Source organism: Thrips palmi, unplaced genomic scaffold, assembly GCF_012932325.1.
Source record: "Thrips palmi isolate BJ-2018 unplaced genomic scaffold, TpBJ-2018v1 HiC_scaffold_5, whole genome shotgun sequence".
Classification (NCBI taxonomy): Eukaryota; Metazoa; Arthropoda; class Insecta; order Thysanoptera; family Thripidae; genus Thrips; species Thrips palmi.
The window spans coordinates 14,045,032-14,065,951 of NW_023144632.1; the positions used below are offsets into that span (position 1 = coordinate 14,045,032).

General features: G+C 56.3%; 4 protein-coding genes across 9 annotated transcripts; 2 read left to right on the forward strand and 2 right to left on the reverse strand.

The window, feature by feature from the left end:
- Positions 1-1,769: 1,769 nt before the first annotated feature.
- On the forward strand, positions 1,770-7,335 carry LOC117650602 (exostosin-3). 3 transcript variants are annotated; one of them, XM_034394140.1, is made up of 18 exons: positions 1,770-2,119; positions 2,216-2,383; positions 2,461-2,587; positions 2,680-2,831; positions 2,907-3,084; positions 3,186-3,323; positions 3,407-3,696; positions 3,777-3,881; positions 3,956-4,188; positions 4,280-4,538; positions 4,615-4,731; positions 4,802-4,895; positions 4,979-5,109; positions 5,193-5,318; positions 5,414-5,541; positions 5,631-5,755; positions 5,862-6,115; positions 6,203-7,335. In XM_034394140.1, exons 2-18 carry the CDS (start codon positions 2,234-2,236, stop codon positions 6,305-6,307), a joined length of 2,712 nt encoding a protein of 903 aa, XP_034250031.1. In that variant the 5' UTR covers positions 1,770-2,119; positions 2,216-2,233; the 3' UTR covers positions 6,308-7,335. The 3 variants fall into 3 exon arrangements, with proteins under 3 accessions (XP_034250031.1, XP_034250029.1, XP_034250032.1); XM_034394138.1 differs by having other exon boundaries at positions 1,770-2,016; XM_034394141.1 differs by having other exon boundaries at positions 1,770-2,011.
- LOC117650603 (myrosinase 1-like) lies at positions 7,114-11,857 on the reverse strand. Of its 2 annotated transcripts, XM_034394143.1 has the most exons (11): positions 11,496-11,857; positions 10,799-10,938; positions 10,261-10,389; positions 9,792-9,917; positions 9,384-9,558; positions 9,065-9,204; positions 8,803-8,869; positions 8,571-8,725; positions 8,334-8,471; positions 8,141-8,247; positions 7,114-8,038 (listed from the first exon to the last, which is right to left on the reverse strand). In XM_034394143.1, the coding sequence occupies exons 1-11, from the start codon at positions 11,680-11,682 to the stop codon at positions 7,834-7,836; spliced, it is 1,569 nt and encodes a 522-aa protein (XP_034250034.1). In that variant the 5' UTR covers positions 11,683-11,857; the 3' UTR covers positions 7,114-7,833. The 2 variants fall into 2 exon arrangements, with proteins under 2 accessions (XP_034250034.1, XP_034250033.1); XM_034394142.1 differs by lacking the exon at positions 11,496-11,857 and having other exon boundaries at positions 10,799-11,472.
- Positions 11,858-14,146: 2,289 nt separating this feature from the next.
- On the forward strand, positions 14,147-16,420 carry LOC117650932. Its single transcript, XM_034394582.1, has 9 exons — positions 14,147-14,419; positions 14,546-14,652; positions 14,984-15,071; positions 15,160-15,224; positions 15,292-15,327; positions 15,393-15,519; positions 15,600-15,697; positions 15,803-15,833; positions 16,195-16,420. The coding sequence occupies exons 1-9, from the start codon at positions 14,332-14,334 to the stop codon at positions 16,248-16,250; spliced, it is 696 nt and encodes a 231-aa protein (XP_034250473.1). The 5' UTR covers positions 14,147-14,331; the 3' UTR covers positions 16,251-16,420.
- LOC117650931 (juvenile hormone esterase-like) lies at positions 16,421-20,620 on the reverse strand. 3 transcript variants are annotated; one of them, XM_034394579.1, is made up of 14 exons: positions 20,513-20,620; positions 20,348-20,407; positions 20,048-20,131; positions 19,824-19,951; positions 19,617-19,700; positions 19,196-19,336; positions 18,771-18,927; positions 18,324-18,509; positions 18,034-18,242; positions 17,508-17,682; positions 17,203-17,387; positions 16,978-17,131; positions 16,768-16,927; positions 16,421-16,688 (listed from the first exon to the last, which is right to left on the reverse strand). In XM_034394579.1, the coding sequence occupies exons 1-14, from the start codon at positions 20,544-20,546 to the stop codon at positions 16,466-16,468; spliced, it is 1,980 nt and encodes a 659-aa protein (XP_034250470.1). In that variant the 5' UTR covers positions 20,547-20,620; the 3' UTR covers positions 16,421-16,465. The 3 variants fall into 3 exon arrangements, with proteins under 3 accessions (XP_034250470.1, XP_034250471.1, XP_034250469.1); XM_034394580.1 differs by having other exon boundaries at positions 16,768-16,906; positions 18,771-18,936; XM_034394578.1 differs by having other exon boundaries at positions 18,771-18,936.
- Positions 20,621-20,920: the final 300 nt, after the last annotated feature.

The following is a 20,920-nucleotide window of genomic DNA, read 5'->3' on the forward strand; positions in this document are numbered from 1 at the left end:
CGACCAGTCCGTCCTTACGGTCCTTTACCGGGACTGTTGCTCCTCGGCTGGGCTTGGTGTTCAAACGTCCCGACAAGGCCGGCCAGGGCCCTGCAGCCCTGCACTGCTTTGCCAGTCTCCCAGCCCGTCTTACTGTCTGCGCTCTGCTCCTTGTCCCAACGAGAACGTCCACTCGCAGCACGGTATCAATGCCTCCGTGTCGTGGTGCCGGAGTGCCGGCATGGCAGTGGCCTCGACACTCAGCAAGTGGAGTATGTCGGGCCGCGCGCGTTTGTCCGGTCGGCTTTCTCTGTCTCTGTCTTACCTGTGGCTCTGCTGCGCCGGCCGCGCCACGCTGAAGGCGCTGAGGGCCGCGACTCCCGCGGCGACTCGCTGCACTTGGCGGACTTGTGCTGCCGGCACGCGAGGTGCCCGTCGGGGCCTGTCACTCTGTCACTCGCCGCGCGTGGACCACACGTGGCGAGAGTGACAGCGAGTGACACGCGAGTCCACGGCGTGACTAGCGCATCCTTGTTGAGGTGGTCATTGCCGCGCCGATGCCGGCTCGGCCGCACGAAGGCCCCAAGTGGCCCCAAGTGGCCCTAAGGCCCGAAGGCACACCCTCTTGCCGCTGGTGGCGGCGGCAGTGCGCGGCGGGCTGCGGACTTGCGGACTTGCAATGCTCGCCGTTCCAGCCCTATTTCGGGCGGAAAGTGCATTATTTTTAGCATCCGAAATCGCCGCCGGCCGCGGGGTGGGCTGCCGTGGCTGCAGTCTGCTGCACTGCCGGCATTTCGCTTTCTTCGCGCGTCCTGCGGCCTCGGCCCCTTGCCTGAGCCCGAGGGTGGGGCGTGGGGCTTGCCGAGTCCTGGCGACGTCCTGGCACGGCCACCACGCCACGCCGCGACGCCAAGGGGGTCGTTGCTCGCCACTCGTCGCTCAGGCGTCGCCTCGCGTCGCCTCGGGTCGACTGCCGTTCATTTGACGTCCTTCCCTGACCGCGGGCTGAAGACTGTAAACTGTACACTTGTCCGCAACGCCTAAGCGACACTCCGCAGTGTCGCGGTGCTTGACCACACGCGATTCGAGACGTTGACGTCGACTTGGAGTCCGCGGCGGCGCTGCGGCGCGCTGCGACGCACGGCGGACACGCTCCCCGTCACTGCCCGCGCTGCTCGCGCTCGCTGCGAGTCGGCGGCCTGCGACGCCTGCGACCCACCCCGACACCCCGACGCGATCCCCGGCGCGGCCCCAGAAGCACTGAGGACTGACTGAGGGAGGAACAGCAACAGCGAGAACACGCGTTCAGAAAATAAACTTGGTTCGGCGCGGAGGGGGCAGAGGGGGTGGGGAGGCAGAGAGGGGGCGGGGCTTGTTCGCACCGGCAGCGCGGCAGCCTTGCCGGCAATCCGCTTCATTTGCGATCGGCAGCCGCGGGCCCTTGTCCGGACCCTTGCGCGGATTGCGGAGCGCCCGGAACGTGGATGTCGCCGATGTGGCGGACGCGGATGCGCAATGCATGACCTCAGGACCCTCAGACAGGTGTTCGTTGGGTTGCCTGCCGGGTCTGCTGCCGGCGCCGGGCAGCTGCAGGCTTGTAACACTGTCAAATGGGTTGCCTACACTGGCGGCTTCGGTCCAGGGCTGGAGCTGGAGGCCACGCAGGTCCGGGTCCACCCCAACGCCCAGAAGGTAGGCAGCAGGGCCAAAAGGTCCGACGGTTTGCCTAACCCCACGGCGCCGATGCGGGCGCGTGGTTTCTCATACTTCCCACAGTCGACGCCTGCGATGCCTGCCTTGTGCTGGCAAAGTCGTTCTTGTTGTTGTTTTGATTCGGTCTAAGTTCTGATGCTCCGTGTAAAATGTCAATAATCGTAGGAATTTTACGATGATTCTGCGGGGAATTTGTTTTTCATTGGAGCTAGACAACTTTTTCGTACGCACGATCCTTCTGATACGTTTCTTGGGGTTTGGTCATGTTGCATTTGTCCGTAATCTACTGAAAGGGACCGGCCAAGACTCTCTACGCTAGGTTAGGTAAATATTTTACTTCTTCATCAACGACTTGGGCCTCCAAATTTGTTGAATTTTTGCTGGAAGTCTTCAAGCTTGTCCCTCTAACCTCACACTTCATTTCAAGGTTTATTCAAAGCCCAACGTACTTTAAATTAAGTTCTATTGTCAGATTTTCTTGCAACTGACAGGAATGTTATAGTAACTTCTTTCTTCTTTGCAGACATTTCACACCATCACCATGGGTAGCTTAGAAGCTGGAAGTACTGCAACTAGAGTCGACATTTCGATTTGCCGCAGATTTGGACACATCAAAGTGTCACGGATAGTATTTCTACTATGCTTTCTGCTGCTGTTATTACCCTTCATAACTCATTACTATTTATCAAAGGTATTTGAATAAAAAATTATGCATTATGAGCTTCTACCCAGTCTAGTGGAGGGTAAATTATAGGATATTGATTGCAGGTGGAGAGTGGAAACCAAAGTAATGATGCAAATCATATTCGTTTCAAGCTAGAAGCTCTTGAGGACCTGGGTGCCCTGAAAGCATCAGATTTAAGATTAAGAATACAGGAAATGGAACGTATCAAAGGTAGTTTATCTTCACAATTATGAGAATTACGATTACATTGTTGACCTCCTGCTGGCCTGTTGGTTCTCTTCTCACCACCAACTTCATGCTAGGTTCTGTTTCTGCTGAACTTCGTGATCTGGAGGCCAAACGACAGGGTCTTCAGCAGGAAATTTCATCTTTAACAAGCCGCATTGAGGATTTAAAAACAGAGCTTTCAAGACAAAAGACTGAACTAGAACGAGTTAAAATGTCAGTTGTGCAGGTGAGACAAGATTCAATATCCTACATTTATTCTAGCTCCTGAGAAAGAATGGTCATAGTTTGAAAAATATTTCAGGCACAAGTTGCTCAGAGAGAGGCAGAGCAGAGAAACGCACCTCAGCTCAGTTTACCTGGCAGGCTTTTCCCTAATGAGCTTCAACGGATCCTGAATGCTGCTCCACATGAAAGTGCTTCTCATATTCACTGTCGCCAACACAACTGCTTTGATTATTCACGTTGCTCAATCACCTCTGGTTTGTATCTGATGTTCAAATTGTGGTTTGTCTCATTCTGATTATCACGTTTATGATGTTTTTTTGCAGAAATACATTTTTATTTTTCTGTCTGTCTTCAGGGATGCCAGTATATGTGTATAGTGATGCTCTAGGAGAACTGAGCTCTTTCTTGCACACGGCTTTACAACAAACTTTAAGTTTTAATCTACACATCACAAAGGATCCCAAAGTAGCTTGTCTCTTTTTTGTTCCCATTGGTATGTTGTGCCTTACTTTTGTTCAATTTGATGTGACTTCTGTTAAGTGCAAGTCATTCACAAATTAATATTGATTGATTCAGGCCATGAAGCTGACCTCAAGCAATTATCGCAACTTCCCCACTGGGGAGGAGATGGTCGGAATCATGTTTTATTCCATCTTTCTCGAGAGAGACTGCAGCCTTCTGCTGCTTTGATGACATCGAAGTTGACTGACAGAGCTATTCTTGTGCAGTCGACTTTCATTCAAAGCTCTTTTCGGCCTGGCTTTGATGTTGTCATATTCCCAGCCTTGGGTCCCCCTGGGGGAGATGTATGGCAAGACTGCGCTCCAATGCTTCCAGCCAGAAGAGATTTTCTGTTAACATTTCAGGTAAATGCCTGGCTTTAGTCTCCTTGTGCTTTGGTTGTTGTAGACGTAGTGTAGTCTGCAATTTTTTTGTCTTTGTTCAGGGTGAATTATGGAGTTTGGATGGACCTGGTGAAGCGTTACAGTGGGCACTAGAGCAACTTCATGGAATGGCAGCAGGCACTACCTCTGATCGCTTCCAGCTTGAGGTCAGTTGCAATCAAATTGTTACTGCCCTTTATGGTATTCATTTTTCTTTCTGATTATTGCTTTTCCTTCTTAGTTTTCTTGTCAACCAGCTACAGAAAAAGAGGATCTGTGGGGAGACTGGTCTATGTGTGGGACAGAAGCATCAAGGCAAGCTCTGTTAAGAAAGTCTACATTCACCTTAATTCTAGTGCCTTCCAATGCATCCCTTGTTTCAACCGCCACACTTCAAGCAAGATTGTGGGAGGCCTTGAGAGATGGAGCAATTCCTGTTGTGCTTGGAGGAGATACTCTTCTGCTACCTTACAGGTACAGAAAACTTATTACAGACTGATGTACAGATTTTGGTTTTTGGAAATGCAAGGCTGCTTCTGAAACTGTGGTACAATCTGATTTTCAGTGAAGTAGTTGTTTGGCGCCGGGCAGCTCTTATTTTGCCCCTCTCACGTGCATCTGAATTGCACTTCCTGCTGCGGTCTGTGAGTGACACAGACTTATCAGCAATGAGGCGTCAAGGACGCTTCATTTGGCAGAGTTATGGTGCGTCTCTGCAGAGTATCTTGGACACCAGCCTTGCCGTAATTCGGGACAGAATTGGCATCCCTCCACCGCCAGTAGAGGATGCTCCTTCTCCGTCAGTCTTCAACTCAACATTTTCTGTAAGGCACTGTGAAGGCGTTTGTTAATTAGTAGCAGTTTTATATAATTCAATGGATTTGAAATATTTTTATCCAGCCTTTGAAGACTGAAGCCTTGGTTGCTGATGCAGAACCAGAGGAAAGCCTTGGGCCTCTAGAGCCTCCTCATGCCTCCCCTTCATTCCGTAGAAATTACACAGTGTTTCTCACACAGGTATATTTTTTCTGCTTTGAACAAATTGTATTGTTAATGAATGATGTCATTCAAAAAAAGTTTTCTTTAGGGCTTTGAGATGTGGAATGATTGGGGAGACCCCTTTCATTTGTATCCTCAGCTTCCATTTGATCCATTATTGCCATCAGATGCCAAATTTATAGGTAAGATGCTTGTGAAAGTTATTGATAATGATGCTCAAAACAACCTTCTCCAGTCATCTCTCTAATTATGTACAAATTTTTAGGATCTGGTGTCGGTTTTCGACCCATTGGAAAAGGCACAGGAGGAGCTGGCAAAGAGTTCTGTGAGAGCTTGGGGGGAAATAGTCCCAGGGAGCAGTTCACCATTGTTATGCTTACCTATGAGCGAGAACAGGTATTGCAACAAATCATTCATACTTGCTGGCAGTAATAGCATTGAGACATAATTTGACTTCGTTTTCATTTTTGTTCTGCAAGGTTCTTATGAATTCTTTAAGTCGTCTCCATGGGCTCCCCTACTTAAATAAGGTGGTGGTTGTTTGGAATTCCCCTCGTGCACCCCTAGAAGATCTAAGATGGCCTGAAATTGGGGTTCCTGTTCAAGTAAGCCAGCATATTTTTAACTGAAAAAAAAAAAAAAAAGTGTGACTTACTTTTATGGGCGTTTAGTTTCACAGACCGTATTATTTTCCAAACAGGTTGTAAAAGCAGCAAGAAATTCTTTGAATAACCGTTTCCTGCCTTATGATGAAATTGAAACTGAAGCTGTTCTCTCTGTAGATGATGATGCTCATCTTCGACATGATGAAATTATGTTTGGTTTTAGGTTAGTATTCTCACTTTGTCAATAAAATCTCCTCATCTTTTTGTTTGATTGATTGATTGAATAAAAATAAGCTTGAAAATTATTTTCAGAGTGTGGAGAGAGCACCGTGATCGTGTAGTTGGATTCCCAGGAAGATTCCATGCATGGGACATAAACCATGGTGGCTGGTTATACAACTCCAATTATTCATGTGAACTCTCAATGGTTCTAACTGGTAAGTTTTTCCTTTTATTATTTTTTTTTTCTTTCTTTCTGAAGGTGCACAATTTTGATGCAGGGTTTTGTGCATCCATATACAGTAGTATCTTCTTCTTTTGTAGGTGCAGCATTCGTCCACAAACATTATTTATATCTGTACAGCAACTGGTTGCCACAGGCTATCAGAGATAAAGTAGATCAATTTATGAATTGTGAGGATTTAGCAATGAATTTCTTGGTTTCTCACATAACAAAGAAACCTCCAGTTAAGGTAACTTCTAGATGGACATTCCGGTGCCCAGGATGTCCTGTTTCTCTGTCTGAGGATGACACCCATTTTCAAGAGCGACACAAATGCATCAACTTTTTCTCCCAGGTAATTTTTTGTTCAGTTATTCAGTTAAATGATGTTTTCTTAAATCTTGATCACAAATGATTTTTCCCGTCATCTTTTATATTTCAGGTATTTGGCTATACACCTCTGCTGAACACACAGTACCGAGCTGATTCAATCCTTTTCAAAACTAGAATTCCTCATGACAAACAGAAATGTTTCAAATTTATTTAAAAGTCATTTGGTGTTTATAGTCAACTGCCACAGTGTTGCTATGTTTGCCCACTTATTTATTTTCTTTTGTTAAGGTTTAGATTATTTTCTTACACAGAAGTTTTGACAATAAAATAATCTTACAGTAGTTACTTTTTCTTGACTCATGCAAAGAATTTCATGAAGCTTTCTGAAAAAATAAATTGTGTACTTGTGTTTGCAGATTTGTGAGGGACCAGTTCCTTTTATTTATTCCTCTAGATCTTCTGTAAAATACTCAACTCAAATGAATTCATGTTAAGTTTGATTTCCACTTTGTGCTACTTGCCACTCTAAGTTTTTAGATTGAATGTTTAATTGTGTCTGTGTGTGCCGGAGAAAGTGATGTATTGACATCATGATCTCTGAGATTGAATGTTGTGACTTGATTTGAAACAAAATTCTTAGTACTCATTTCTATCAACATGAAATGTCCTTTTGCTCTTGTTCAAAGTTTTTCTTTCCTCCAAGTAAAGACTGGCTGTGCTTCTCATTCTCTTCATGCTCAGTGTAACCTTTTTTTTTTTTTAACAATAATGTGTCTCCCCATGAATATTTATTTATTTCCATATTGTGTAGAGTCCTTTTTGTTTCTTTTTCTGTACTTTTTTTTCCAGTGTGAGCTACAATGTTTAGTGCCATGTATGTAATTTCTGTGATATTGTGAAAGTTTGTTCAGTTTTAGCAAGAGAAAGAGCAGAACGCTCTGTTTGCCAATGATTTACAGTGTCTTATTATGGTTTAGTTTTGAATATTAGGTAAGCACTCAGTCCTTTTTTGGCACAATGTTTGCTTATTTATTTATTTATTTATTTATAGAGTCATGACTTTTATTCTATGACTATTGGACACAGTATTGTAACCAGTACTTATCAACAGCCTCAAATCTTGGAACAGTTTTGTGGTTTGGACTTCAATATGCTGTCTTTTGTCTTATCATGTGCCAGCACCTTTGTCACTTAGTTCGTTACAATTAATGTAAATATTAAATTATTCTTTTTAAGTAAAAATTATGCTCACTTATTCCTCCTTTCCTCAAACAAACCGGTCTCGGGAGGGCAGAACAGTCAACATGGTGTCAACATGAACTCACAAAGAGTGGTTTGAGTCAAAATTAGGTCCACCCTGACCCCGAGTTTGACTGCCCTGCTCCTGTTCCCCTCGACTCGAATTGAAACAGCTTGGACCTAGAACGGTCCACCGCTTGCTTCAAAGGTCCTTAAGAGTAATCGTCTGTCTGCACTGCACCACGAACCGGCATGGGATCAGCTGTGGTCTAGCCTTTTAAGTTCAAGCTCACAAACACTTGGCCGCACTTTGCTGATGCTTGACGGTCAAGCGGGTTGCCTATCGGCGACTCTGCGGGCGGCGTGGCATAGCATGGCGTGGCGGGGCTGGAGACACTGTGAAAATCTGTGATCTCTTGGCCCTCGGGCGGGGACTGGTAACTCGGTGCGGGGTAGAAGTGTTTCTGAGCCGCAGCGCCGCAGTGCTGCCTTGGTTCAGACTCAGAGGAGGTTGACCGCCAGCGCCAGCAGCAGCAGCAGGGCGGCCGAGGCGGCCGAGCTCGCCGCCGTGGCGGAGGAGGCCTTGTCCTCCCAGAGGGGGATCGACCCCGTCTTGGCCAACTCGACCCAGAACTGCGACGAGTCCTTCATGCTGCGGTCCTGGGTGCCTCCCGCGTAGTCTATGTGGACCAGCCCGTATGGCTTGCTGCGTAAAAAAGAAGAAAACGAAAATGAAACCTCTTGACGCCGGACGCGTTGGGCTGTTGGATGGCGTTGGATGCTATTGGACGCACTGTTACCCTCGTACCTGTAGCCGGCGCTCCACTCGTAGCTGTCGATCAAACTCCAAGCGCAGTAGCCGATCACCTTGATGCTGTACTCCTTCATCGTCGTTACCAGGGTGCGCAGGAAAGCCTGAAACATTTCGCGAAAAAAAAATAAATGTTTGCACGTTCGACTCTCTCTCTTACTCACTCCCGGCAGGCATTTGCGGCACTTACGCTGAAGTACACGCCGCGAATGCGGTCCTTCGTGCCCAGCTGTGAAGCGTCGCCGTAGCCGTTCTCGGAGACGATCAACGGCACCTTGTACTCGTTCCAGGTCCACAGCAACGCGGTGCGCAGCGCGTCCGGGTCCATCTGCAGGCAGAGGGAGTCGTGACGTCATGGCCCTGCCCTCCAGGCCTAGGCCAGGCCAGGCCAGGCGTGCCCCGCCCCACCCTTTTCGTTGATACCAACCAGGTCGCTCTCGAGCGTCAAGTTGACGAACGGAGTGTCCTGCAGGTATAGGCCGATGATGGGAGCTTTGAAGTAGATGCTGTGGGCGGTGGCGTCGGCGTCGTAGTTAGCGGTCATGCCGTAGTACACGTTGAAGGCGATGAAGTCCATGGTTCCTGAGAAGGGTGAAAATGCATACGTTGGTAGCGGGCCCGGCAGGACTTCCTTGGACAAACCGCCACGCTGTTCTCACCTTTGAGGCGCTCGCTCTCGGCCTGGCTGAACGGCTGCAGCTTGCTGCCCGCTAGCTCCTTCACGATCTGCAAGGCGGTCATGTGCGTGTTAGAGGACGGCCAGCGTGTCCAAGCCAAGCGTGACTGTACATCCGTGCAGGCACGGATTGAGGGGGGGGGGGCAAAAGAACAATTGCCCTTGACCTCCAGATAGCCGCCTGAAAGGTAGGCCCTGTGAGTAGGCAAAACGTGCCCCCCTCAGGCCGCCTCTGGACACCGTACCTGGGGGTAGTCGCCGTACGTGACCGGGGCGAGCACCATACCGCCGGAAAACTGGTTGAAGGCGTTGGAGGCGTACACGTCCTCGGGGCGGGTTGACCTGGGCCGGGCCGTGCTCAGGGCCGCCGAGAAGCCCACCTGGCCTGCACGCCACAGAAGACACACCAACCGATTACACAATGGAACCAACGCGAGGGCTGGGGAAGGCCTCTGCTAGCCCGTGAGTGCGAGTGCGACGGTTGGTTACTGGTTACACTAGACTGACACGCGGTGCGAATTACTAACTACCGTCGCCGAATGAAGAGCCTCGATCTTTACTCACCCTCGAGTCCGAGCTCCTTGAACAGGTGGTAGGCCTCGGCGTGGCCCAGGGCCGTGTTGCGCATGCACGCGTAGTGGTCCATGTCGGACTGGGTGTACAGGTTGGCCATCAAGAAGAGCCGGGGGAAGTAGGTGCAGTACATGTTGGCCTCGTTCACGGTGGCCCACAGCTTGACCTGCAGCAGCACGGCGTTGAGCACGGCGTTCAGCAAGGCGTTGAGCACGGCGTTCAGCACGGCGTTCAGCACGGCGTTCAGCACGGCGTTCAGCACGGGCGTTCAGCACGGCGTTCAGCACGGCGTTCAGCACGGCGTTCAGCACGGCGTTCAGCACGGGCGTTCAGCACGGCGTTCAGCACGGCTAGCCGGCATCCTGGCCTCCCTCACGCAGGCCTGCTGGGTGGACTCACCTTACTTCCGTACTCGGTGAAGACGAGACGAGCGTACTCCTTGAAGTAGTTGACCATTTTGCCGCTCTGCCATCCTTTGAACTGCTCCTCCAGCACCCAAGGGTGGTCGAAGTGGTACAGCGTCACCTGTAAGTGCAGACCAGAATTTCCTTAGTCGGGAAGAAGCATCTGGCCGGAACGGAAATTTTGTTTTCGTCGAGGATTAAACTACGCCCCTGTTTGTAACTACAGAGTGCGAAGTTAGGGACACGGTTGCAAGCGGGCCTATGCGCGCGCAGCAATAGCCGGATACTTAGCGCCTGGGAGGTAGGCCGCGGACGCGTCGGGCAGTCAGGCGCATCGGTGTCGAGCCGCTGATCTACCCTGCCCCTGAGCCGCTAGGGGCTACTGTCTCCTCTCGTTTTGCAGCGCAGGTGGGTATGCATCGGACTCGAAATGGCGTACGATCAAGTGGCCAGAGCTCGCTCACCAGAGGGACCATGTTGTGCTTGAGGACCTCGTCGATGACGTCGTGGTAGTGCTGCACGGCCTGGTCGTTCCTGGAGACGGCGTCGGGCATCATGCGCGCCCACGAGATGGAGAAGCGGTAGAGCTTGAGCTGCAACCACATCGACCACATCGTCACGTCAGTCAGTTTACCAAACGGCACTACGGACAGTGCTTCGTCGGTCCCTCTCGCACTCATGGTGTGGTTCGTGGTGAGGTGCGAGAGAGACGGCGCCGCGAAAGCACCGTTCGGAATGAGCCTGCGTTCGGCGGTTGACGGACCTTACAGTGGATTTGCCAGAAGACCGGTGGAGGCGGCCGAAACTCTAGACGCGTTTTGAGCTCCAGAGTAGCTGAATGGGACTCATACCGAACGTGTGACCCCACCAATGGATTGCTCTTCAAACGAGGAATCCGTTGGTGGGGTCACACGTTCGGTTCGAGTCCGTTCGGCAACTCTGGAGCTCAAAACGCGTCTAGAGTTTTGGCTGCCGGTGCCGCGTACTCGAGGGCGTACTCACCCCGAGGTCGGCGGCAGCCTGGACGTCCTCCTTGTAGCGGCGGTACGAGTCGGCGGCCACGTCGTGCGTGTCGCTGCCGAAGCCGGCGCCCGCCATCTTGCCCGAGTGCAGCACGCGGTCCGCGGCGCTCTCGCCCTTCCCTGCGCCGAGACCGCCAAGACGGCCAAACACATTGCAGCGGCAGCGCCGGGCAGCGGGGCTCAACCGCCAAACCCCAGCGCTCGCTCGGCTGAACCAGGCTGAACCAGGCTGAACCACCCAATGAGAGCGCGCTGACGTCACCGACTTGATGCCTTCCAGCGAAGTGCGAGTGCGGCAGTGCGGCACACGGGGCATCACGACGCACTAGTATTCGTTATGCAATCCGCGCTAAACTTGGCGTGTGAGAGTCTACATATCTAACCTATGTCTCGGGGAGGCGCAGCCACGCGCAGCGAGGAGCCGCGGATAACTGCATCGACAAGTAATACTCGGGGGCACTCAAAGCCAGATTCCTTCAGCCGAGAAATACCGCGCCGCGCTGTTCGAAGAATAGGCTGGCGCGGCTCATCAGGCAGGCCTCGGCCGCCTCGGCTCGAGCAGGCCTCGGGACTGCAGTTTTCACTTCGACGCCTGTCGGTGGCCGATCCAGAGCCGGCCTGAGAGAGGCACAGCTTGCCCCCTCCCCCTGCGCACGCCGCTGCAGGGCCTGACTCACCGTCGGCCTGCCAGCTGCCCTCCGTCTGGAAGGCGGACGTTCCCGCCCCGATGAGCAGCCCCTCCGGCACGGCGAAGGGGTCCTCGGCGTCCACCGCGGCGCCCGCGACGGTCGAGGGGAGGCACACCGCCAGCACCGCCAGCACGGCCAGACATGGGAGGAGCTGCATCTGCACCGCCGCCGCCATCCTTGTCCTTGTTCCTGCTCCGAGCGCCGTTCTGTGTTAGTTTTCCTCCCGGCCAAACAGCGAGCCACTGCAGCCACTGCGCGGTGCGCCACCTCAAGGCACGACTGAACAGTGCGCGGCGACGAGCGAATAGATAGGGCGTCGAAGTGTGCGGCCTCGAAGTAAGTGGCGAACGAGGGGCGCGGGAGGGCTTCTTATTCGCCAAGTGTCCCCCTCGCCCCGCCGGCCCCTCGGCCAGGAGATTCGGCGCGGTGATTCACAGAAACGGAGGACCCCGCGGTCCTCAGAGATAACGGTGGAGTGGTGATTCGGCAGGAGTGTTAATCTCGCAGCGATTCTCAGAACCTTTCGAGAGAGCGCGAGGTCAAAAAACGAGGGTGACTCACCTTGAAGCTGCGGCTGCCCAGGGCAGGGCCAGCCAGCCGGGTTAGTCATTTTCCGAGACGCGTGTTGTTGCAGGTGGTGTTTCGAGTGGCTCCACAGGAGCGTCAAAGGGAATGACTAGATCGGCATTCACCGGACCACGCCGGCCACTTATCAAGCCCGTGCCCGAGTCGAGTGCCCACCTCCGGTCACTGCCTTGGCAATGGCTTGGCAGCAACGGGACGCGTGGCCCGCAAAGTTGCCGCCTCCGCCGGTGCGATCTCAGCCCCGTAGGTACAAGCCAAGCGCAGAGAAGAATGTCACCTCATGTTGCCCTGACCAGGCGGCCTGGATCACCGGTTTCTGACGTCACGGATCCGTGTTTCGGCTCGACCCCCCCCCCTCCCCCCGCTCTCACCCCGTGTTTACGTTTTCGCCCGCCACCAATTTTTGCCCCAATAACTGCCTCGAAAGCATCTTCCCTTTGCCCTGTTTCGACCCGCTTCGCGCCTTGAGCGGGCCTTCCCTGTTTCGGCCCTCTGCGCGATCTTGATTCGGCCTACCATGAATGCGAAAAGACCTGATCAAGGTAGTTCGTAGACGAAAACGGACGCTTGCGCAAAGCCTTCTTTTGGCCCTTCTCCCAACCTTTTTCCAGCCTTCGCCCGCCAGCCGCCCTGTCAAACATTGACGCGGGTTTTCAGACGGACCTATCCTTGCCTTCCCTCCGATGCGTTTTCAAGGCATAAAGGAGACTTCGAGTCGGAACCCGCACGTGCCGGGTTCGTGTCGCCGGGCGATACACTGCTGGAGCCGGGCCTGTCGCGACGGCGTGAGGCGCTATTGTCGCGGATCGGGGCGAGATGAGATAGGGTTCACGTTCAAGGCCGTGCTGGCCGTGCTGGCCGTGCTGTGCTGGGACTGCCCCCTAATAATGACACAGTGTTGCGCCAGCTGGCGCGGCCCGCGGCCATAAAGGCACTGGCACGCCAGTGCACGCCACCGGGCTTGTGTCGCTCGCACTCTCTCGCACTGGAGACTCGAGGGCGTTCCGTGGCGGTGCGAGAGAGACAGCGCGGGGTCGGCCGGAGGCTGTTTTTGCGGCGCTGCGTGACATCCGCGTGCTGACCGCCACGCCGCCACCGCTGCAGCTCGAGCGTTTTAATTTCGGCTTGACCGCCATGTCACGCCCGAGAGCACCGGCAGCGCCGTGGCAACGACCACGACGACCCCCGACGACCCCCAACGCCCCCCGCGGACGGCCTGGACGGCCTGGAAGGCCAAGCTGCGTCCCCGTCGGCGCCCCGCCTCGCCCCGCCTCGCCCACTCGAAGCAGCAGGGGAGGATGCAGGAGAGTGCCGGGAGGGCCGCGGCAGTGCTCCACCTGCGTCACTGTGACGTCTGGCGCCGTGCCCCGCCACGCAGTGCCGGTCGCGCGTCCTAATGTCCTACTGGGCTGCCGGTGCGCCGTGCTTCGTGATTAGAGCGGGAAGGCCAGGGCCCTGCCAGGGCCGCGTCAGTCCAGAGTCCAGACGGCTTGGGGCGTGCGCCAGCGTGCGCGTGATGGCCCGTGAAATTACTTCCGTCGAAATGGACCCCGCACCGGCCTGGCCTAACCTCAAGTCACACTGCTACCGTCGAGACCCGCGGGACGCCTGGAGTGAAGGCAATGTGCCCATGGTGTAGGGTCACATACGCACTGCTTAGCCAAGAGTGGCCGGTAATGGGTATGAGACATTTAGCTTAATTGCGTTTTTAACCACGTAATTTAATTTCTTTTGAAAATATGTTTTTTTTAATGTGCTGGCAGATGACCCGTCCTTTGGAATGCGTCGACGGCAGTTGAGTCGCCAGAAATAGAGCGGCGTCACCGCGTTGCCGCGATGCCGCGATCGTATCGAGAGGCGCTAATGGGCTTGTTAGGGGAATTCCCGCGGCCCATGACTGCCAGCCTGGCCGCCTGGGCGCCTGGCTCATGCACAGCGCCCTCCTCCCTGGAGTGTCCCTGACCATGATGCTGCCATGGCCCGCCATGCCCCGCTCGCGCGGACGCCGAGGATCGCCGGCTCGCGTGGGTGTCACCGTGTCACACTCACAGGTGGGGGCAACGGACACCTACACCTGTGCACACCTGTTGACACGGCAGCCGGTCGCGCGTCAAACGGTCCGCAGCCTGCGGTCCTGTCCACCACGGCGGCCCATCCACCACGGCGGCCAAGTCCACCACGGCGGTCCATCCCCTACGGTGGTCTAGTCCACCGCGGCGAGCTCGACGAGCCCAGTGCCATGATCGCCCTGGTCCTCGTCGGGGTGGCGGCCGCTTGGGTCGCCGACTGTGGCGCGCAGAACTACCAATTCGACGACCCCTTTTTCAGTGAGTTGCTGCGTCTCTGTGTCTCTCTCGCACCTCCACGCAACGCAGCACGCCGCGCGAGTGCGAGGGAGACGGAGTGGTATGAACCCCTCTAATCTCTCCGACTGGCTGGTTTGGCTGGCGCAGACCGCAAGCTGTTCGACCAGATGGACGACTTCTACATGCCGAAGCGAGAGAACTTCGTGGAGGAGCGCGACCCGGCGCTGCGCAAGAAGATGCGCTTCAGGAACGAAGTACGCCACGCCCTGCGCAGTGCGCACAGTGGGCCAGAAGGCCGGTGGGGGAGGCCAAAGTTCTATACGGGTATTGAGCTCTAGAGTGGCTAAATGCGATATGCGGAGCGAGCGTGTGACCCTCCACCAATGGATTCCTCGTTCGGAAAGTAATCCATTGCTGGAGTCACACGTTCAGTTCGAGTCCTGTTTAGCGACTCTGGAGCTCAAAACGCGTCCAGAATTTTGGCCTCCTCCGCCCCTGTCGCGTTTGATTCATTCGTCACATACCACCACATAGTTTTATCATGGCAGTCTGCTCTCCTCCTAATCTGTTTGTTCCTCCTCCAAGATTTGCTGTGGGACCTATGTGAAAGAAAACATGCTTCGAGAGGACAACATAAGGCAAGATTGTTACGAGGAGGTGTTTAAAAGTCCAGGTAACGTCTCCAGACAAATGGGAATCCTATGGGAGAAAATGAGTGGGGCACCGGCTGGCTACAATGTCGTTCTTTTTTCTTCGCGTAGATTTTGTGACGTCATGGAATTACTTTGACGCCGACAAGATAGAATCCGTAGCAGCGAAGATTATCGTAAGTACACAGAGCGGCAATGCCACTTTTTGAATTCCAACCTGACGCGCCGTTCTCCTTCTTGCAGTGCTTGCAGCAGTGTTTGTGGAAGAAACGGGGAACGGTAAGTCGATCGGATTACTTGGTCATCGCGTAAAGCGTCAACTGGCAGGTGCTTCTCCTTCCCAGATGGATGGCCGGTACGACCGGATCACGGGGCGTCTGCGCGAGCGGTACCGAGAGGGCAAAGGGCTGCGGGAGCCCAACCTCAACTTCCCGGAAGTCGCCGTCGCCAAATGCCTTCCCTCGAGAAACCGTACGCGCCTTCTGCCGCCCCCACGTTCCCTCGTTCGCGAAGGCCTGCACGCTGATTTCTGATTGGTCTGTCGGTTGCAGCCGACCCGTCCTCCTACTGGCTGGGCTTCGGCTCCCGCGGCGGCTGCAATCGTGCCTACTTGGACTTCAGCTACTGCGTCTGGGAGGAGCTCCACGCGGTGCGTGTTGTGTGTGTGTGCGCGCGCGCGTGTGTGTGTGCGTGTGTGTGTGTGTGAGCGTGTGTGTCAAGCTACCCCGATAACGGCCTCCCTCTCCGTTCGCAGGACTGCCCCGAACAGCTCTGGGACGCCGACAGTGAGTGCGCGGAATGGCCGGACCGGTCTGCAGTCTAATGTGGCGGTCTATGACGAGACACCCACGCGGGCCACGCCGCCACGCCGCACGCCCGGCCCTATGGGTGCCTCTCTCTCTCTCTCTCTCTCTCTCTCTCTCTCTCTCTCTCTCTCTCTCTCTCTCTCTCTCTCTCTCTCTCTCTCTCTCTCTCTCTCTCTCTCTCTCTCTCTCTCTCTCTCTCTCTCTCGAAATTGGCCCCTGGGAGTGCCCGGCTTCCCATTTGCCGTTTGCATGTTCGTTCCGTGCCCAGCCTGGTTCAATGGGTCCGCGGTGCGGCCCGTGGTTTACCGGTGCGTTGCAATCCCTTTGTGCTGTGCCGCAGATTCCTGGTGCGTCAAGACCAAGAAGTACCTGCAGGCCGTGCGCCGCGCGTCGTGAACGAGGCCGCGCAGCGCCCCGCCGCCGCCACCGCCTCTGAACCGCTCTGAACCTTCCCTCCGTGCCAACAAAACGTCCCAGCAGATCTTGTGCTACTCGTCCCGTCTTAAATTATGTTTAGAATATTCAGTCAGCGAATTAAGTAAAGAAAATGGAAGGCTGTCTGGGGATGTGGGCTTGATCTTTATTTGGCATCGAGCTTGCGACGCGACCGCTCATTCGACGAAGTCGTACAGGGGTGACTGCGTGACGTTCTTGAACGTGCGGTCCCAGAAGGCCATGCGCTCCGCGAGCAGGTGCCGCTTGACGGCGAGCTCCTCGCCGATCTCCAGGTACACCTCACGGCCCGGCCGCGACGGCGGCCACGCCACGCCCACGTCCTGGACGTCCGAGGCGACCGGGAGGCGGGAGAGGCTCGCGTTGCTGGGGGTGGGGTTCCTGCGCACAAGCATGCAGAGGCGCTCAATGGTACTCAATGGTAGCTCGACGCGCGGCACGGCGCCAGGCCAGCACATACCCGGTCTTGATGAAGTTGGTGAAGAGCTTGGTCATCTTGTCGCGCACCCGCTGCTCGCGGGACGTCTGCTTGAGGGCCGAGTGGCCCTTGAAGAGGTGGTGCCGGAAGACGTAGCTCAGCTCCTCCCCGTGGCCGGCGCCTGCGTCAAGAGCGTCCTGCACTGTGAGGAGAGGGGCGTGGAACTGCGCTACAAGCGGAAGCGGGACTCACCTTTCAGATTTTTACTCGAGAAGAAGAAGGACAGTCCGCTCTTGGCGGAGAACGTGAAGTGGTACAGGTACACGGGGCTCGCGGGTTGGGAGAAGTGGGTGAACCACTTGGAGGACACGTGGATTCCGTGCAAGAGTTGCAAGTCACCGAATAGCTGGAAAACGCCGCAATGAAAGTGCGTTCGAAGGGGCAAGCGAGAGAATGGGAACGGGTGGAAGCGCTCACGTCGATGAGCGCCCCGGCGGAGTCCTCGTCCACGTGGCCGCCGTCGAAGTACAGCTGCCGGACCTTGCCGGCCAGCTCCTGGCTCTGCTCGGGGTCCAGGCGCTGGTACAGCGGGTCCGGGACGGTGCACGTCATGTCCTCGTCGATCATCCGGAACCCCTCCTCGGTGGGCGGCCTGGTGACGCCTGGGGGCAAAGTACAGTGCGGAAGGTCATTTGCAGCGCTCTGCGTGCCGCATGGCCGCGGCGGCAAGTCTCTGTCGCACGGGGTAGAGCTGGCCGTGGCGGCAGCGGGGCGGCACTGACCTGTGTAGAAGATGGAGCCCTCCTTGCTGTTGGAGCCGATGATGACGGGCACTGGTGCGTAGCGGCCCTCGCGCATCAAGACGTCGGGGTGCTCGAGGAGAAACGCCTCCTCTCCCGGGAACTCCTTCTCCACGACGGGCGAGAAGGGGACGCGCCCCATGATGCTGCGCACGTCCTGCCGAGCGCGTCAAGCACCGCGTCAAGCACCGCGTCAAGCACCGCACCAAGCACCGCGGCCATTCAAGGCACCGTTCCAGCCTCCAGCCGCACAGTGGATTTGCCAGAAGACCGGTGGAGGCGGCCAAAACTCTGGACGCGTTTTGAGCTCCAGAGTCGCTAAATGGGACTCGAACCGACCGTGTGACCCCACCAATAGATTCCTCGTTCGGAAAGCAATCCGAAAGCAATCCGTCACACGTTCGGTTCGGGTCCCATCTAGCGACTCTGGAGCTAAAAAAACGCGTCTCGAATTGGGCCGCCTCCACCGGTCTTCTGGGCCACTGTGAGCGGCTCCACTCGCACTCACCTCCTCCCCCAGGACCTCGGTCAGCCGGTCGTTGATGTGCGTGTGCGACTGCTCGCGCAGGAACTCGACGCGCGTCCGCGGGTCGTCGGCCGTGGCGTTGTCGGCGCCGCACTCCAGGGCCAGGCTGCGGGAGAAGCGCTCGTAGTCGGCCGTCATCACGTACTGGTTCTGCGCGGTGCTGCTCGACATGATGGCTCGGTGGAACAGACCTGCGGGCACCGCAGCCGTCAGCCACAAGTCCGCCTCCTCGACGGCTTCCCTCCCTGGCCTTGCCTGGCCGCCTTTCCTACCGCTGGACATCGGCGACATGAGGTGCAGCGCCACGGACGCGCTGCCCGCCGACTCGCCGTACAGCGTCACCTTGTCCGGGTCGCCGCCGAACGCGCGGATGTTGCGCCTCACCCACCGCAGCGCCGCCGCCTGGTCCTTGAGGCCCGCGTTGCCGGGCGCGTCGGGCGTGCCGGTCGCGAGGAAGCCTGCGGACGGGACGGGCTGTTCAGACCACAGTGGGCTCTGGCCGGTGGAGGTGGCCAAGATACCGGGTGGGTTTTGAGCTCTTAGAGTCGAACCGAACGTGTGACGCCATCAAAGGATTGCTCTCCGAACGAGGAATCCATTGGTGGGGTCACACGTTCGGTTCGAGTCCCGTTTAGCGTCTCTAGCTCAAAACGCGTCTAGAGTTTCGGCCGCCTCCGCCGGTCTTCTGTCAGATCCACAGTGAGAGACACGCGTCCCACCGATAGCGCCCAGGCGGTAGTTGAAGGTGACCACCACCACGTCGAGCTGCATGAGGTAGTCCGGCCCGTAGAGGCTCGTGTCGCCGTTGCCCGCGATGAAGCCGCCGCCGTGGACGAAGAACACGACCGGCTTGAGCCTCTCGGCGGGCTGCTCCGACTGCGAAGCCTGCGGGGGCAAGAACAAGGCGAGGAACTTGAGTCCTGGGCGCCGAGCAGCGCCTCCTGGCCTCCAAGACGGACAAGACCTTGACCAAGACGCCCGACGAGGCGCGGGTAGGCCGCGCGGCGCCTTGCGTGCGTAGCGGGCCTGCCTACCCGCGCCTCGTCGGGCGCTTCGGCCTGGCTTGAGAGGCTGCGCTACTGCGCTGCTGCGCTGCGCCCAACCAACTCGGGCGGCACGTTTCCTGCGAACGCGCTTCGCTTACCTTCGGCTTGGGAGTGTAGACGTTGAGGTACAAGCAGTCCTCGCTGATGCGGGCGATGTAGTTGAACATGAATTTGGCCATGCCCGGCATCGACAAGACCATCTTCAGCATGCTGCCCATCGACTTGATCGGAGAGGTTTTCTGCCAATTTTTCAAAGATTGTGAAGACGGGAGAAGATTGCAATTTCAACCGAAAGGTAGACGCCGGTTGGAAAGTGAATCGGAAAGACAGGTTTTGTGTTGCTCCGAGTGTCGACGGGCGTCCCGAACGCCGCGTGGAGTACGGCGGGGTTCGCTCGACAAGATAAACATCAACGGCCTTCATCGCGGTGTCCAGCGCCAGGGCCAGGAGCGAGAGCGAGACGCAGGGGCCGTCGCTTAGCCACCAAAAACACACTCACGAACCCCCAGCGAGACTCACCGACACTTTGTGGGGCTGAGGACAAATGTTGCCCTCGGAGAGGGCGTCCAGCACGCCGTCCCAAGGCTCCACCGGCCGAGGCGCCTGCCAAAGTCAAAGCCGGTTCAGGGTTTGTCCGGCCAATGCTTTCGTCTCTCTGGCCCTCTCGCACTCGTGAGCCTTCCCGGAGGGGGTGCGAGAGGGAGAGAGAGAGAGACAGTGCCCTACCTTGAAGCGCAGCTCCTCGAGGGGGGGCTTGGCGTAGGGGATGCCCTGGAAGCTGAGGAACACCGAGCCGTCCGGAGTGATCCGCTCTCGGCCCCGCACCTCGCCGTCAGCCACCCTGACCTGCGTGCCTGCAGCAGAGAGGCCGGGCACGGGCGTGAGCGTGCTTGCTGTGCTCGCCGCGCCATCCCAGGCCGTCCGCACTCGCCGCGTCGTCGTCTACTCACTGTACGTGATGGGGGTCAGGCGGTCCGCGATCACCGCCGCCGCGATGCCGGCCGCCATGAGGAGGATGCAGGCCACGAGGACCCCTGCACAAAGACGACATGCGGCGCCTCGCAGTCAGGCGCACACCGGGGTGCGGACCGCAATGAGCGCACTGAGCGCACTGAGCGTAATGAGCGCAATGAGCGTACTGAGCGCAATGAGTGCAATGAGCGTACTGAACGCCAGAGGTGTTTGTGTATCAGTTGACGCACCTCTCGCAGTTGACTTACGCATAGTATTTCTATAAGTTAGCTACTCACCGCACACGAGACCGATGGAAACCCACGTCGCGTTCCATGCTGCGGGCAGGAACCGACGGCCTGGAACGAAAGGGCATTTCAAGAGTCGATTGACATGCACTGCCGTACTTGGTGACCTTCGAGAGGGCTTGCTTCAACAGAAACAGATCGGGCCGCGAGACTGACCTAGATTCTGGAGGTTTTTCTGAATTTGGACCATGCTGCGGTGCGGCGGTGCGGCCTGCGATCGCCGCCGGCCGACTGCCTCTCGGTCTCGGTGTGCGGTCCACGGGCGCCACGCCGCGGTCTACGCCGATCGACATGGCTCTGTGGCCCTGCACGCCACCGGACGCCACCTCGCCGCCTCGCCGCCACGGACATCGAGCCGTGCCGCGTGCCGGCTATGGCGGCACCCCAGCGGGCCCAGCGGGCCCAGCGGCCCAGCGGCACGACAACGACATGCACGAGGCTGGCGTGCCTCGCGGCTCTCTATGGCATCCACGGCGCGCCACCGCGTGCCACAGCGTGCCGTGCCACTGATTCCGAGAATGGTCGTCGTCGCTTCATCTCTCTCGTGGGGCGCCCCATGAGCGC